We start from the raw sequence: 14862 nt of genomic DNA, 5'->3' as shown, positions 1-14862 counted from the left end.
CCGGGCGCGGCAGCAGCGGCAGCAGCAGCAGCGGCGCGGTGCCCCGAGCCCCGCGGCCGGAGGAGGAGCCGCGCCGGGAGCCCCGCGGAGCCGCCGGGCGAGCGCGGCCGCACCGAGGCGCAACAGGCGGATGGCTGCCGGCGGCGGGCGCTGAAGGCGAGCGGGGCGAGGCGGAGGGGCAGGGAAGGGTAGGCGAGGAAGGGCAGCGCCGGGCAGAGCGGGCGGGATGCGGGCGGAGGAGCCGCTGGCGCTGGCGGCCCCGCGGGCGGACGGCGAGGCGGAGGCGGAGGCGCCGGGCGAGGAGCGGAGCGGCAGCAGCTGCTGCAGCAGCGAGCGCCTGGTGATCAACATCTCGGGGCTGCGCTTCGAGACGCAGCTGCGGACCCTCTCCATCTTCCCCGACACGCTGCTGGGCGACCCCAGCCGCCGGGTGCGCTACTTCGACCCGCTCCGCAACGAGTACTTCTTCGACCGCAACCGGCCCAGCTTCGACGCCATCCTCTACTACTACCAGTCCGGGGGGCGGCTCCGCCGGCCGGTCCATGTGCCCCTCGACATCTTCCTGGAGGAGATCCGCTTCTACCAGCTGGGCCAGGAGGCTATCGAGACATTCCGGGAGGACGAGGGCTTCATCCCAGAGGAGGAGAAGCCCCTGCCCCAGCACCACTTCCAACGCCAGGTCTGGCTGCTCTTTGAGTACCCTGAGAGCTCCGGGCCAGCCCGGGCCATCGCCATCGTCTCCGTGCTGGTCATCCTCATCTCCATCGTCATCTTCTGCCTGGAGACCCTGCCCGAATTCCGCCAGGAGCCCAAGGGACCCCAGCCTGGCTTCGGGGAGGCTGTTCCTCTCGGGGATGAGGCACTGCTGCTGCCGCCGCTGCCACCGCCGAGCGGGACCCCTCCGCCCCTGCACCCCACCACCGGCTCCGGCCCGTTCTTCACAGACCCCTTCTTCCTCATCGAGACCCTGTGCATCATCTGGTTCTCCTTTGAGCTCCTTGTGCGCTTCTTCGCCTGCCCCAGCAAGCCCGAGTTCTCCCGCAACATCATGAACATCATCGACATCGTGGCCATCATCCCCTACTTCATCACCCTGGGCACCGAGCTGGCCCAGCAGCAGCAGCAGAAGCAGCAGCCCGGGAGCAGCAGCAATGGGGGCCAGCAGCAAGCCATGTCCCTGGCCATCCTCAGAGTCAGCCGCCTGGTCAGAGTCTTCAGGATCTTCAAGCTCTCCAGGCACTCCAAGGGGCTGCAGATCTTAGGGAAGACTCTCCAGGCCAGCATGAGGGAGCTGGGCCTCCTCATCTTCTTTCTTGTGCATCATCTGGTTCTCCTTTGAGCTCCTTGTGCGCTTCTTCGCCTGCCCCAGCAAGCCTGAGTTCTCCCGCAACATCATGAACATCATCGACATCGTGGCCATCATCCCCTACTTCATCACCCTGGGCACCGAGCTGGCCCAGCAGCAGCAGCAGAAGCAGCAGCCCGGGAGCAGCAGCAATGGGGGCCAGCAGCAAGCCATGTCCCTGGCCATCCTCAGAGTCATCCGCCTGGTCAGAGTCTTCAGGATCTTCAAGCTCTCCAGGCACTCCAAGGGGCTGCAGATCTTAGGGAAGACTCTCCAGGCCAGCATGAGGGAGCTGGGCCTCCTCATCTTCTTTCTCTTCATTGGGGTGATCCTCTTCTCCAGCGCTGTCTACTTTGCAGAGACTGATGATCCTGACTCACTGTTCACCAGCATCCCTGATGCTTTCTGGTGGGCAGTGGTGTCCATGACCACTGTGGGCTATGGGGACATGTATCCCATGACCATTGGTGGCAAGATTGTGGGCTCCTTGTGTGCCATCGCGGGTGTGCTCACCATTGCCCTCCCTGTCCCTGTCATCGTGTCCAACTTCAACTACTTCTACCACCGAGAGACTGACCATGAAGAGCAGTGCCAGTACACCCACGTCACCTGTGGCCAGCAACAGTCACCCTTCTCTGAGCCCAAGAAGGGGGACAGTAATCAGTCCCTCAGCAAATCTGAATTCCTGGAAGCAGAAGACCTGGAGTCCATGAAATATTCCAACTTCATTCCTCCCAATAACCAGGGATATAAAGAGAAGAAAATGCTGACAGAGGTGTGATGGGTTTTGTTGTCCTGGGTCCAGACACAGAGCTGCAAGCTGCTGTTACAGTTGTCTTCCTACAAGCAGCTGGATCTATTCAGCATTTACATGCCAGATTGTGGATTGTGATACCGTAAACAGAATGATTGTGATAATGGGCTCTTCTGGCCTGATTTGCTGTTTCTCATTACTGTGTGCAGCCAGAAATGTTCTTGCTTTATTCCGTGGAGTGCTAGCTGTCATCCCCACTCCCTTGTGCATTTCTTTCTCTGCTTTTGATGACTGCTTTAATCCAACATTTGCTCCGAAACCAAGTCTTGTAACTCCACTAGCAGAGAAGTCCTTGCCACTACTTCAGCAGAAGCATTCAGCAGAGTAAACAGTTAAAGCAGCTACAAACATCTGGCTCGAGCCATGCTCTCAGTCCCTGTGCCAGCGCAGTGCCCTTGGCTGTGGAATCAGTCACGCCTGCCATGCCATTGCCTTTGAATAATGGAAACGCTGCAGCCAGGATCACAGGGAGCTCTGCAGCTGTAGGGGAAAGCCGGCAAGCAGATACCTGCCTTCTTTGCAACCCTTGGCATGCTAAAAGATCCTCCTGGTTTGTGTTTCAAAAAAAAAAAAAAAAAGTGCATAAATCTAAAAGCTCTTTGCTATTTGTGACCATACATCATGTATCAAAAACAAGCTTAAAGCAGTCAACAGGCTTGGTGAAGATTCTCTGTGTTTTGAGCTTATCTCAGCCTTATTTATGCCAGTGCCCTGATGTTAATTGGCTTTTATAGTACTAACTTAATCTTCATAGTGGTAAGTGCCTTCTGATGCAAGGCATGTTTGAGTAAATTCATTTGTTATCTGCAGAGTTCATCTTCACACAATAGCGTTTAATGAGATGTGCTTTGTGCTTCAGATACCCAGCTCTATATTCAGGCATGGGAGAGCAGTTGACTCCGCTGCTTTTTTTAATTGAGCATTGTGTAGCTGAGGGAAGTTTGCATGTTGGCATTTTGTTGATGTGGCAGGAAAATCCCAACCACAAAGAGCTGTGCACCTGTGCTGTGTGAGGATCTTGCTGGTTTAGCAAGTCAGAGGCATAAAATGCTTCAGGGCAAGTGTGTCAACATTTGAAACTGAGACTGGCACAGATACAAACTTCCCTAAGCTGTTTGCACAAAGCCAGTAGCATCCTCCAGACCCTTTGAATGAGAGGAGAAACAGCAAGCCCTGAAGAGATGCTCTTGCTGTATTGCTGGCCTAGCCAGTTCCTGGTATTTCATGGATAGGAATGACAGCAGTGTTTTTGTACTTGATTTTATGAGAGCAGTTTGTGCCAGCCATGCAAAATATGCATAGCTTGGCCTGCAGTGCCGGGTTTGTCAAGGGACCAGAGATTTCTATCTTCAAATACATGTTTTGCTTCCCAGATAATTTCATTAGTTTCAGTCAGCTCTGCCTTACACCTAACGTTAAAAATGTTTCAAGCTCTGCCAGCAGGTGAGAAAGAAAAATGTATGCTTTCAGATTCCACTGGCAGATTTTCCTGCAAGGAAAAGTCCTTCTTGTTTGAATTCTAAGTGTTTGTTCTGCATTCACATGTCTGCATGTGTACAAAAGCAAAGGCACCCATTAATGCCTTGCATCCCACTGTATGAAATGCATATTGGAATGTACTACATATTGCATGGGGCACGTGTAATACATAAACCAAACATAATGCCAAGGTGCAAAAATACAGAGAATATATTTTGTATATATATTGTGCTTTCCAGCCATAAGGCTAAGAATGCTAAAGGCGTATCATAGAACCATAGAATGACCTGGGTTGGAAGGGACCTTAAAGATCATCTCTTTCCAAAGAAGGACACCTTCCACTAGACCAGGTTGCTCAGAGCACTATCCTTTAATATAGTCAAAACTGGCTATAGAACTGGTTGTGAGGTGGGATCTGTTTGCATCTTCATTACTCTACCTGTTTTCAGTTGTCTTGAGATATTGCTCCATGCTAGAGTGCTTTTATTGTGGCCTCTCTCCATCCTGGCCCTGCTCATATGGTAGAAGTTGTTTGTGCAAATCCTAACTACTCCATTTCTCCAGAGTCCTCTTGCCTTCTCAAATGTTTTTAGTGTGCAGGGATCTCCCTTGGGGTCAGCACACAACCATTATATTAAAACCTTTGCTCTCTCTCTCTCTCTTGCTGAAATCAGTAGGAAAATGCCACTTCTCTCAGTCTGGGAGACACAAGTTGGATGTGGTGAGGACTCATAGCTCAGAGGGGTTTGCCTGAATAAAGCCTAATTTATCTTTGCTTCATGTGACTGAGGCAAAGGTTCGTGAAGGTCTGAGCCTTGGGGACCACTCTGCATCCCTTGACACCTGTAATCAGCTGGTGGGTAAATTGTCCTGGTGAATAAGTGGGACTGAGGGGCATGGTGCCACCTCTGTTGATTTTGTGTAAAAGTTGTCCAGTTCTTAGTGTGTCTTAGTCTTGGTGGTGTTCTTAGTTGTGTTTTGGGGTCACCTTAATGAAATCTTTACTGTGAGGTGAAGAGAGGGTCTGTTCTTCAAATTTTCTATTGCTTGAAACTAGCAAAAGAAGCTGCTATTTAAGAGGGATGTTTTGAGGCTGCTGCCCTCTCCCAGCCGAATGCCCATGTTTGGGGATATTTTATGCCTGAGTCTATCAGCTGATAAAAGCTCCCCCAAAGTAAGATATAAAAAACTCAGGTTGAACACAAGTTCAGGAGGAGTCATGAGACACGCTGAGCCTACGTCAGAAAATTCCTGGGCTCGTTTCTCCCCCTGGGCCTGGCCCTGTTGGCCCTGCCAGGCAGGAGCCCTCCCTGCCCGGAACAGGTTGTTCTGCTGACCAGCATGACAGACAGCTGGACATGGAGACTCTAGCAAGAAAAAACGATCACTGGTAGCACAATCCCAGCATGTCTTACACAGATCCTCTTGGAAAGAGGTGTTCTGCCCTTGGGTGGAATCCAGCAGTGAGTTTCCAGTGGGTATTGGATTCTCCCACCCACAGATCGCACCCAAGGTGTAAAGGTATTTTGTGGTGAGCAAGGCAGCTCTGTGCAGTTTTTGTGAGCCACTTTTGTCAGTTCTGAAAAGAAAAGGGCACATGAAAATGTGTAAAGCAGGAGTGTTGTTTGCTCCCTGGGTTTTCCTTGTTGGCTCTAAGGGAAATACAGACCACCAACAGAAGCATGGAAACTGTAACCTTGGGACTCATCTGGGACATGTAAATCCTTCTCAAAGCACCTCCTGAAAAGCAGTGAAGTCCCAGAGTCATCAGTAATGCTATACGTTACAGAACTTGTGGAATCTGACCTTTTTAAAGGAGCCTTCAGATTTTTTTTTCACGTGACTGAAATGACACAGTGGCACCCATTAACTTTATCAGAGGTCTCATGCCACCGAATCACAGAGATGGTTTCAAAAACCTTATCTCAAGTTCTCAGCGCTTAGCACTCCCCCCAGCTGCTCAAAATGCAAGTCAGTTTCCTTCTGAAGGTAGAGCACATCCCTGTGAAGCCAAGTAGGCACCTCCAGGGACTTGTTTCCATAACAACCTCCCGGACTGTTTTTCTCTCTCTGTGCTGTGATTGTGGCTACAAGCAAAAGCACTCGTTGGATATTTTGTGTTCAGATATCAGCACCTTATCTTTACAGATGTTTTCTTTGCCTACTGGAGCTGATCCCATCACCTTATATCATGTACAGCTGCCCTGTCCAACTTCAGGTGGGCAGTTTCCAGCCTTCGAAAGCAGGGAGAGCAAACCTGGAGATGGAAAGAGATTTTATTTGTCCATCCACACAGAGTTGAAGAGTGTGTGAAATACAATCTGAGCAGTCAGCCAGGGAGCTGAGGGGCTACTGGTCTGATGTAGAGTCATCTGGGTGCCTGGTGACAAGGAATACAGGCTAAAGCATTACTTTAAAGATCCAGAAATTCCTCTTGCAGCAATCTCACTAGGAAATAGTTTTACAGTGGAAGAGACTATTGCTCCTTCCAGATCCCCTGGCTGGTTTGTTATAGTTGGTTCCCCTGATCATTTTCCCACAGGATATTTTTCACCAAAGCAGGACAGGGCAGAAATTGTCTCTTTGGAGGTAGGCAAGAAAGGAAGAAAAGGAAGAATTTTACTGAGGACACCATTTTTTTATCCACACAAAGGTCTGGAAGCTCGGAAGGCATGAAGACCTGTTCTGTGGTGTTTTACTGTTGGACTCTTGCTCTTAACTCCAAGATGAAATTCCTGTTCTGCTCCTTATTGGAAAACATTGGAATTTGGGATTTTTGAGTAATTTTTTGTTTGGGCCTTTTGATCCAGCTTTTGTGGATAAAAATTCACTGCTACAGCAGGTGTGGAGGTGAAGGTGACTGAACTTGGTCTTCTCTCCTGGGTCCTCTCATTCAGAGTCCCTATGGGATAAAGAAGAGTGAGTGTCAAGAAAATTCAGGGCAGCAAGAGACAGGGTAAGGATTGAAGTGTCTTCCACACGGTGATGGCAAGAGCAGCATCAACCCTAAAAGCAAAGGAACAAGCAGATCCATCATCTGCTGCTATTGCAAAAATAGGTAAGGTTTCTTTCTGTTCTGGGAAATTAACAACCAAGAGTTTCTTGAAATTAATGAGGAAGGATTTCCTAATTAAGATTTGCAGCCTAAAGGGAGAATCTGGTTCTAGGTGAAGAAAGAAAGATAATTATAAACTACAGAAATGTAGTATGAGCCAGATCCTCACCATCTGCTGATTCAAGCTTGCAAAACTCCTTTTAGTACAACTGCCTTGGATTATATTGGGCTTCAGCTTCAATCTTCTGCATCAAATCCAAGCACATGTACTGTTTGTTAAACTGCTTCTTTTTGTTTGTTCTTTTCTTGAGGTCCTGTTTACATCAGGGAAAGATCTGCAGATTACAGCAGGAGTCAACCACAGCTTTCCCAAAAGCTCTCACCTGACTCAAGTCCAAGTAAGTCCTACCAAACTTGGCAGAGCTAAGTTAAAATTAACTTTAACTTTATATTGACAGAAATTAAGAGTAGCAGCATTTTATGAATTTTTTTTCCTCACTGGTGGAAAGATGTGGACAGATTCAAGGGGAATTGGAACATACTGCCCTCCTTGGCAGCCCTGTGAGCACAAGATATCTCTGTTGGTGCTGCTGTAACCAAGAGCACAGCCTTGAGCCCTTCATCATTGCTCTTTGAAGCTTGCACTAGAGGCAGATCCCTTCTGAAGAGATTTGCAGCCATGTTATCAGCAGGTTCACAGGAGAATGCCTAAACTGCAGGCACCTGCTGTAGGCATAAGGAGGGGAGCAGGTGTTGGCAGGATGAAAAGACTTAATCCCCTGTTGAAAGGAACCAGGGGATGCTGCGTGTCCTTAGCTGCCACCAAAGACAGTGCCTGAGGAAACTGCCTGCCAGTTTCAAGGAACTCTTCTTGTTCAGGCTGGGGTCCTACAAGACCCTTCCCAGGAAGATAAATCCAGAAAAATGTTTTTGGGGAAGGCAGACAGGGACTGTGCTAATTAACAGTGCAGCATTAACAGTGCAGCTGTTAGTACATGTTAATTCCACGTGCTTTTCCCTCTTTTGAGTGGGTATTCCCTTGCTCCAGGGAAGTCTGTCTGGGGCTTGTTGGCTGGCACAAGGAGTTTGAATGTCATAACGTGGCTTTACATTTTGGGAAACTCATAGCGGAGGTCAGTGTGGGTTTTACTGTCCTACAGCATTCACTGATGAACCTTCACCACTGGACATATCCAGGTTGTCTGTAGTGCCAATTAATAAGAGGGGGCCCAAGAAATAATTGAGCTTTGCTGTGTAAAACTCCTTCTTAGTGAAAGGAAAGAAAGGATTTGCAGGAGGGAAAGTGCTCATCTGTTTCTGTGGTCACCATAAATACTGAAGCTGTGTTGACTACTTTTTGCAGATGAGAATTAGGGGAAACTTTTGTCTTCACACAAAGAAAATTCAGCAAGCCCTTCTTTGGCTTCATTTTCACTAAATTAATATAAAGATATTTATTCAGTGGTATAAAATTTTGGAACACCCTTAGTCAGAAAGTGGCATAAGTCACAAATTTATCAATTTAATTACCTAATCTAGCCATTGTCTGTTTAACAAAATGAGGGCCCTCGATTCTGCTGTCTACCCAAGGTTAGATAAAGGTTTCCATAGGATTGTGGATGGTATGACTCCTGATTTAAATGAGTGTGAGAGAAGAATCAGGCTCAAAGAAGAGGGCTGTAAGTGCCCATGACTAGGCTGGATCTCTTTAGGGTGCTGTAGGTGCACATTGGTCCATTCACCTAAAAGGTTGTATACAATTTTACACCAAAAAAAGTTCTAGCTGTTAGAGTACATATTGCTTTATTCTCTTACATTCCCTGGAGGGAAATGAAATGGTATTTTACAAGAAATCTGGAACATTACCATCCCTTCTTGCTGCTCCTTGATGCATCTGTTGTTTTCAATTAGCTTGATGGCATCCATTTTCAGAAAACAGATGCTGCCCTCTTTTACACTGGTGCAATTCTGGAATAACTCCACTGACGTCAGTGAAGTGACTCCAAATTTATCCCCGGCAAAAGCAGAATTGGACCACAGTCTCTTTGTCTGCCTCTCTGCTCTGGAGCTCTGGGGAAGGTGTGCCACTGCCACAACATAAGGTGAGGGCGAGTGCCTGTCTGCTGTGCTGTGCTTGGCATTTTGTGTCCTTGACACCCCCACTCATGTGCCTGGCTGGAGCAGGAGCCAGGCTGGCCTGGGGCATGCATGGCCACCAAATTCCTGGTGCTGAATGTAGCACTTTCTGGCTCTGGATTCCTGACCACTCTTCATCTTAGCTTCCTCTTGCCTGAAGATGTTTCCCAAGGAGACAGAGCTTTTTAAGCTGAAAAAATGTAGTTGCAATTCTTAAATAATAGAACAACAGAAGGGTGGCAGAGGTAGATGTGGAGACAAGCTCTGCGCCTCCTACATTTTTTTTGCTGATAGGGCTGTGTGAAAATCATTGCAGTCCTGGTAGGTTGGCTTTACATCTGCTGGTTTCAAAGTCTCCATTTACAGGGGGTACTAGGTTGGAAAAAATGGGACTTACCTGCTCTAACTCTTCTGATGTCAGTCCTGCCTTCCCTGAAACTGGACAGAAAGCTTTGTGTAAAATCACCAGTTTGCTGTAAGGGAAAATACCACTGGAGATGGGACAGATGAGGGTGAGTAGAAGGAATACTTGTGGAATCATGGAATGGCCAGGGTTAGAAGGGATATTAAAGACCATCTCGTTCCAACCCTCTGCCATGGGGCACGGACACCTTGATTGCTCAGAGCCCTATCCAGTCTGGTCTTGAATATCTCCAGGGATGGGCAGCTACAGCTGCTCTGGGAAATCTGTTCCAAGGCTTCACCACCCTCACAGGGAACAATTTCTTCCCAATATCCAATCTAAATATCATCTGTCAGTGTGAAGCCATTGCCCCTTGTCCTGTCACTCCAGACCCTTGTCAAGAGTCTCTCTCCCTTTTTCCTGTGGGTTCCCTTCAGGCACTGGAAGGCCACAAGGAGGTCACCCCAAAGCCTTCTCTTCTCCAGGCTGAACAATTCCCAATTCCCTCAGCCTTTCCTCCCAGCAGAGCTGCTCCATCCCTCTGATCCCCTTGGTGGTCCTGCTCTGGCCTGGCTCCAGCAACTCCCTGTCCTTCACTCAGCCAGAGTGCCAGTGTCACTAACTGAGCCACCATAGTGGCTCAGTTTAAAAAAAAAAATCAAGGTGCAAGTCTTGGAAAATCTCAGGACAAGCATGTTCAGTAACACCTGGAAAATCTTAATTCAGTAACACGTGGAAAATCTTAATTCTGCAAGGCCTCATCTGCAATGCTGTGTGCATTGTTGGTGACCTAAAGACAGGATGCACAGAAGAACAGCAAGAATGATCAGGTGGATGGAATGTGCTTTGCTAGTGGAAGCTGGAAGAGTACGACTTTTCTAGGCCAGCAAAAGACTGACAAGACCTGTAGTTAGGAAAGAACTGGGGGCAAAATAACCAAAAAAGAAGAAAAAGATGAAAATTGTAAGATCTTCCCACATTTCTTGTGTCTCCAGATCATTTGCCATACTGCATGTTTACCTGCAGAACACCAAATCCTGGTGATTTTACTACTAAATACTTGGGTTTTGTGGGTAGGAGGGAGAGCTAGGAGAGGAACTCTGAGTCTTGGGAAGTTTTTTTTCTCAGTGGGACTGAGGAGAGAGAAAGAAGTCCAAGAATGGGGTAGAATGGCGCAGAGGATACCATATCCCTCCAGGACCTGGTCTGGAGGCAAGAGAGCAAATTCACACCCTTTAAAGATACCCCACCAAACTCTGTTCACTGCTCTTCCCCTCAGCCTGGAATGGCTGCTTACCATATCCAGTCCTTTCTCCCTATCCAGAGCTCTCCAGCTTTTTGCTGACCTTCCTTCTTCCTGGAATCTGTGGTCATTCCTCACTCCCATGAGCTCCCTGGAATCATTGGAATGGTGCATTGCATCTAATGAATGCAATGAATGAATCTTGAACATGTCTGCTGCAGCTCAGTTAGATTATCTGATTTGAGCAACCTGCCCTAGTGAAAGGTGTTTCGGCCCCTCTGGCACGAGTGTTGGAATGAGGTGACCTTTAAGGTCATTTCCAACCCAAATCAGTCTGTGAATCTGTGGTTTGTTGCAGAAATAAGCAGTGATGCATGGTCTTCAACAGAGGACCATGCTCACAGAAGACCATGCTCACAGAATCATTAAGGTTGGAAAATACCTCTAAGATCATCAAGTCTAGCCTTCACTGGAATATCATAATGCCCAGAAAACTATATAATGAAGTGCTATGTCCACTCATGCTTTGAATAGTTCCAGGGCTGGTGACTCCAGCACTTCTTTGGGCAGTCTGTTCTAATGATTAACTGCTCTTTCAGTAAAAATTTTTTTCCTAGTCCAGTCCTGTCCCTTGTTCCCCTGGAGAAGAGGCTGACCCCCACCTGGCCACACCCTCCTGTCAGGGAGTTATGGCAAGCAGCATTGTTGGGTAGCTGGTCAGAGCAGTTGATCCCAATGGCCACTCTGGCCTGAAGAGATGAGCAGAATAATTTCCTATTGCACGTACTGTTCTGCCACAGAACAAAATTTCATGTTTCTACTCTTACCTCTCTCACCTCTCTCAAATCACAGAATTCATAGAATCACTAGGTTGGAAGAGACCTTAAAGATCATTGAGTTCAACCCATGCCCTAACATCTCAAGTAAACCATGACACCGAGTGCCACATCCAGTCTTTTTTCAAACACATCCAGGAATGGTGACTCCATTACCTCCCCGGGTGGCCATTCCAGAACTTTATGACTCTTTCCATGAAAAACTTTTTCCTAATATCCAACCTATATTTCCCTTGGCACAGCCTAAGACTGTGTCCTCTGGTTCTGTCAGTTGCTGCCTGGAGAAAGAGACTGACCCCCACCTGACTACACCCACCTTTCAGGTGGCTGTAGAGATTGATAAGGTCACCCTGAGTCTCCCTTTCTCCAGGCTAAACACCCCCAGCTCCCTCAGTCGTTCCTCATAGGGCTTGTGTTCCAAGCCCCTCACCAGCCTCCTTGCCCTCCTCTGAATGCGCACAAGTGTCTCAATGTCCTTCCCAGACTGAGGGGCCCAGAATTGTTTCCCCTTGCGGAGGTGAAGATCCTCTTAAGCTCAGGAGGCAGACAAAATATTGACTGAGGCAGGAGCTTCATCTGTTCAGCCAGCTCTGTGTCACAGAAGTACCAGGAAGGAGCTGTCCTTAGACTTTGTCCTTGAGCTTTCCTGCTTGTTGATGCTCTTTGTTCACTTCAGTGAGGAAACCATTGTCTTGTGATTTCCATCTCTATTTTGGCCAACCAGTTCTGCTTTTTAGCTTTTCTCCTGTGAGTAGTAAGATGGTGAAGGGCCTGGATGGGAAGCCACATGAGAAGCAGCTGAGGGCACTTGGTCTGTTCAGCTGGAGAAGAGCAGACTGAGGTCAGAGCTCGCAGCAGTTCTGCAGCTTCCTCATGAGGGCAAGGGGAGGGGCAGGCCGTGATCTCTGCTCTGTGTGACCAGGGACAGGACCCAGGGAACAGCTGGAGCTGTATCAGAGAAGGGTTAGGTTGTTTAGGAAATTTTCTTCCCCCAGAGGGTGCTGAAGCACTGAACAGGCTCCCCAGGGAACAGTCATGGCCCCAAGGCTGCCAGAGCTCCAGGCACGGGGTGGGATTGTTGGGTGTCCTGGGCAGGACCAGGAGATGGACTTGATGATCCTTGTAGGTCCCTTCCAACTCAGGCTGTTCTATGATTCTGTGATTCAATGAGGAAAAAAAGAAAGCCAGGCAATGGAAATGTTATGAATATCCATGCACATCACAAAAGCCTGTGAATGTGGACACAACTTGTGCTCTATCTGTGGCACTGGCAGGATGGTGCACACAAATCTGATGGTCCTTAAGATATCATAAGAACCTGTCCCAAGCACTTGGCATAATTTGAGTCATGGCAACAAGACACATTAGAAAGGAGTTGTAAGAAATACAGAGTAAGCCAAGGAGTTTGATTTGAACCATGAACAGTTGTGCAATTATTTCTGATCTCAGTTTACTCACAGAATTATGGAATAGCCCAAGCTGGAAGGAACCCTTAGCAGTGTGTAGTAATCAGGCTCTGAATTATTCTCATATTTTAGTGTGTCAGAAATAGCACTGTCTGGCACATTCCTTTGAGAACTGTAGACTATGGCCTTTCATGCTTATGACAAAGCAATTGATCTTTGTAGCCTGTCCTTGGAAATGACTTTCAGAAATGTTTCGAATAGTATTCACTGCCGCATTATTCTGGTATTTGATGATCTTCTAGTTTTCATCAGTGGACTGCAAACATTTCTCTTGGATGAGAAATGTTCTCTTTCAAAAGGTGCCCCTTCCTCAAAATCAGCAATATTTGTGTGAGAAGTATAATTTCAGTTTATTTTGGTACCCTTTACAAAAGGCATGTTTAAAAAATTTTGTTACATGCGTGATCTCTTGCTTAATATTCTATATATTTTTTGCCTTTTTTTTTTTTTTTTTTAAGAAAATGGATGTAAACAAGGCCAAATACAAAATTTGGCCCTGTTTTGGTTTTTCTTGGTTGGTTTTTGTTTGTTTGGTTTGGTTTTGGGATTTTTCTTAATTTGTTTGGGGTTTTTTGTTTGTTTTTTTTCTAACTTTGATCTAGAATGAAATATATAACACGCATTTGGGGTTTATGTTGGTTTTTTTTTTTTTGTCTTTTGGGAGGGAGGGGATTATCCTTGGTTTAGGGGAGTTTATTTTTAAAAAACTCTTTTTTTTAAGCAGTGTAGTGGTAGGCATTGGTTGTTCCTCTTCATTACCAGTGTAGCTCCAGTGTCAGCTCCAATACTTCCTTTAATTCATCTATGTAATACTCAAATGCTCCAGAAGAGATGGAATGACAGCCCAAAGCTCATTGGTAATTACAGCATGTACTCCCAGTGACAGAAGGGATGTTCCAGTGCTTTGGCTATGGCGGAGCCAAGCCAGTTGCTCTTTTCTGCAGCTGCAACACCTGCCCAGTTGAAAAAGTTTTTTTGATGAGACCAAACTGCTTTTCCAGGGCTGTCTGACTTGCTGGAACATGTCATTCTGAATTGTGAGCTCCTCCTGTTCCCACTCAGCTGGTCAGCTTATAGGATCTTTTTACTCCGAGATTATGTGATAAGAAAAAAAAAATTAAAACTACAAAAGCTTATTATTAAAATTTTCTGGGTGAATTGAGAATGGAAGGAAAAGGTGCTATCTGCAGAGGACTGTGGCTGCTCCCTTACTTTTATCTTGGCTCTTTAAAAATCAAACCTGTGCAGATTTGTGAGCTGCCACTAACACTTAGCTAAGGGGATTTCAGAGGAGATGAGTTGGGAGTTCCTTGCACAGTAACCACTAATCAGCATCCCCATAGAAAATGTCTGAATACATATTGATCGAGCCAGCTGTAGCTGAGAGGGATTCTGGAGGCTGATGCAGCTTTTCTCTCCATCCTCCATCCCCAATCATGGGAACTGTGTAGAAAAACCACCCACTGGTACTTCTGGCCCTGGCATTTCTGCTTGTTATAATTGCACCAAAAGGTTGTGTGGGTTTTTTGATAGTTAAGATATTGCTTAGGATGGAAGGTGATTTAAATGCTGGGCTTGGAGTCAAGGGGAGAGTCCCCAGTTCTGTCACGTGGCCTTTGGATGTCCCTCACATCTCAGTGCCTCAGCAATAAGATGGGACAGTATAAAGCCATTGATTTCCTTCTCTTCCCTAAGCCTTTTAGACAGGGAGATCTTTCTGAGTATTCTTCATCTCCTCTGTGACACCTGGATAATGTCAGGCACAGGTGGGGACCTTTCCTCCCTCAGGACACTGTGTTGTGCTGCTGTCACAACAGCAGTGACAAACAGATGGGCAGTGAGGATGAAAAAAAACACAGAAAAATGTTTGTTCCTGTGCACAGGACTCATGGAATACCCAAATGCTGACAAGTCCTGCTGTTACTGGCTCTGTGTTGGGCTTGGCTGATCTGATCCCTGTTTTCCAGGCTCAGGCACAAAACACTCAGAGCAGGCCCCTCATTTGTGACTGTCCCTTTCCTTGCAGGCTGCCTGATAATTAAAAGTGTGCAAAAATATTTCTGTCTGACAAAGCCCAGAGCTGAC

General features: G+C 47.2%; 1 protein-coding gene across 1 annotated transcript in view; it reads left to right on the top strand.

The window, feature by feature from the left end:
* Positions 1-225: 225 nt before the first annotated feature.
* The window catches only part of LOC121349668 (potassium voltage-gated channel subfamily A member 6-like), a 58138-nt gene continuing 43501 nt past the window's right edge, over positions 226-14862 (top strand). Inside the window, exons 1-4 of the mRNA XM_041460345.1 lie at positions 226-1108; positions 1461-6696; positions 7005-7091; positions 8626-8795. Coding sequence (XP_041316279.1) covers positions 227-1108; positions 1461-2126 — 1548 coding nt within the window. The 5' untranslated portion in view covers position 226 and the 3' untranslated portion in view covers positions 2127-6696; positions 7005-7091; positions 8626-8795. The remainder of the gene's footprint in view (positions 1109-1460; positions 6697-7004; positions 7092-8625; positions 8796-14862) is intronic.

The sequence above is a fragment of the Pyrgilauda ruficollis genome, unplaced genomic scaffold, assembly GCF_017590135.1.
Source record: "Pyrgilauda ruficollis isolate IOZ18807 unplaced genomic scaffold, ASM1759013v1 scaffold142, whole genome shotgun sequence".
Classification (NCBI taxonomy): Eukaryota; Metazoa; Chordata; class Aves; order Passeriformes; family Passeridae; genus Pyrgilauda; species Pyrgilauda ruficollis.
This window is presented reverse-complemented; position numbering and strand designations above follow the sequence as displayed.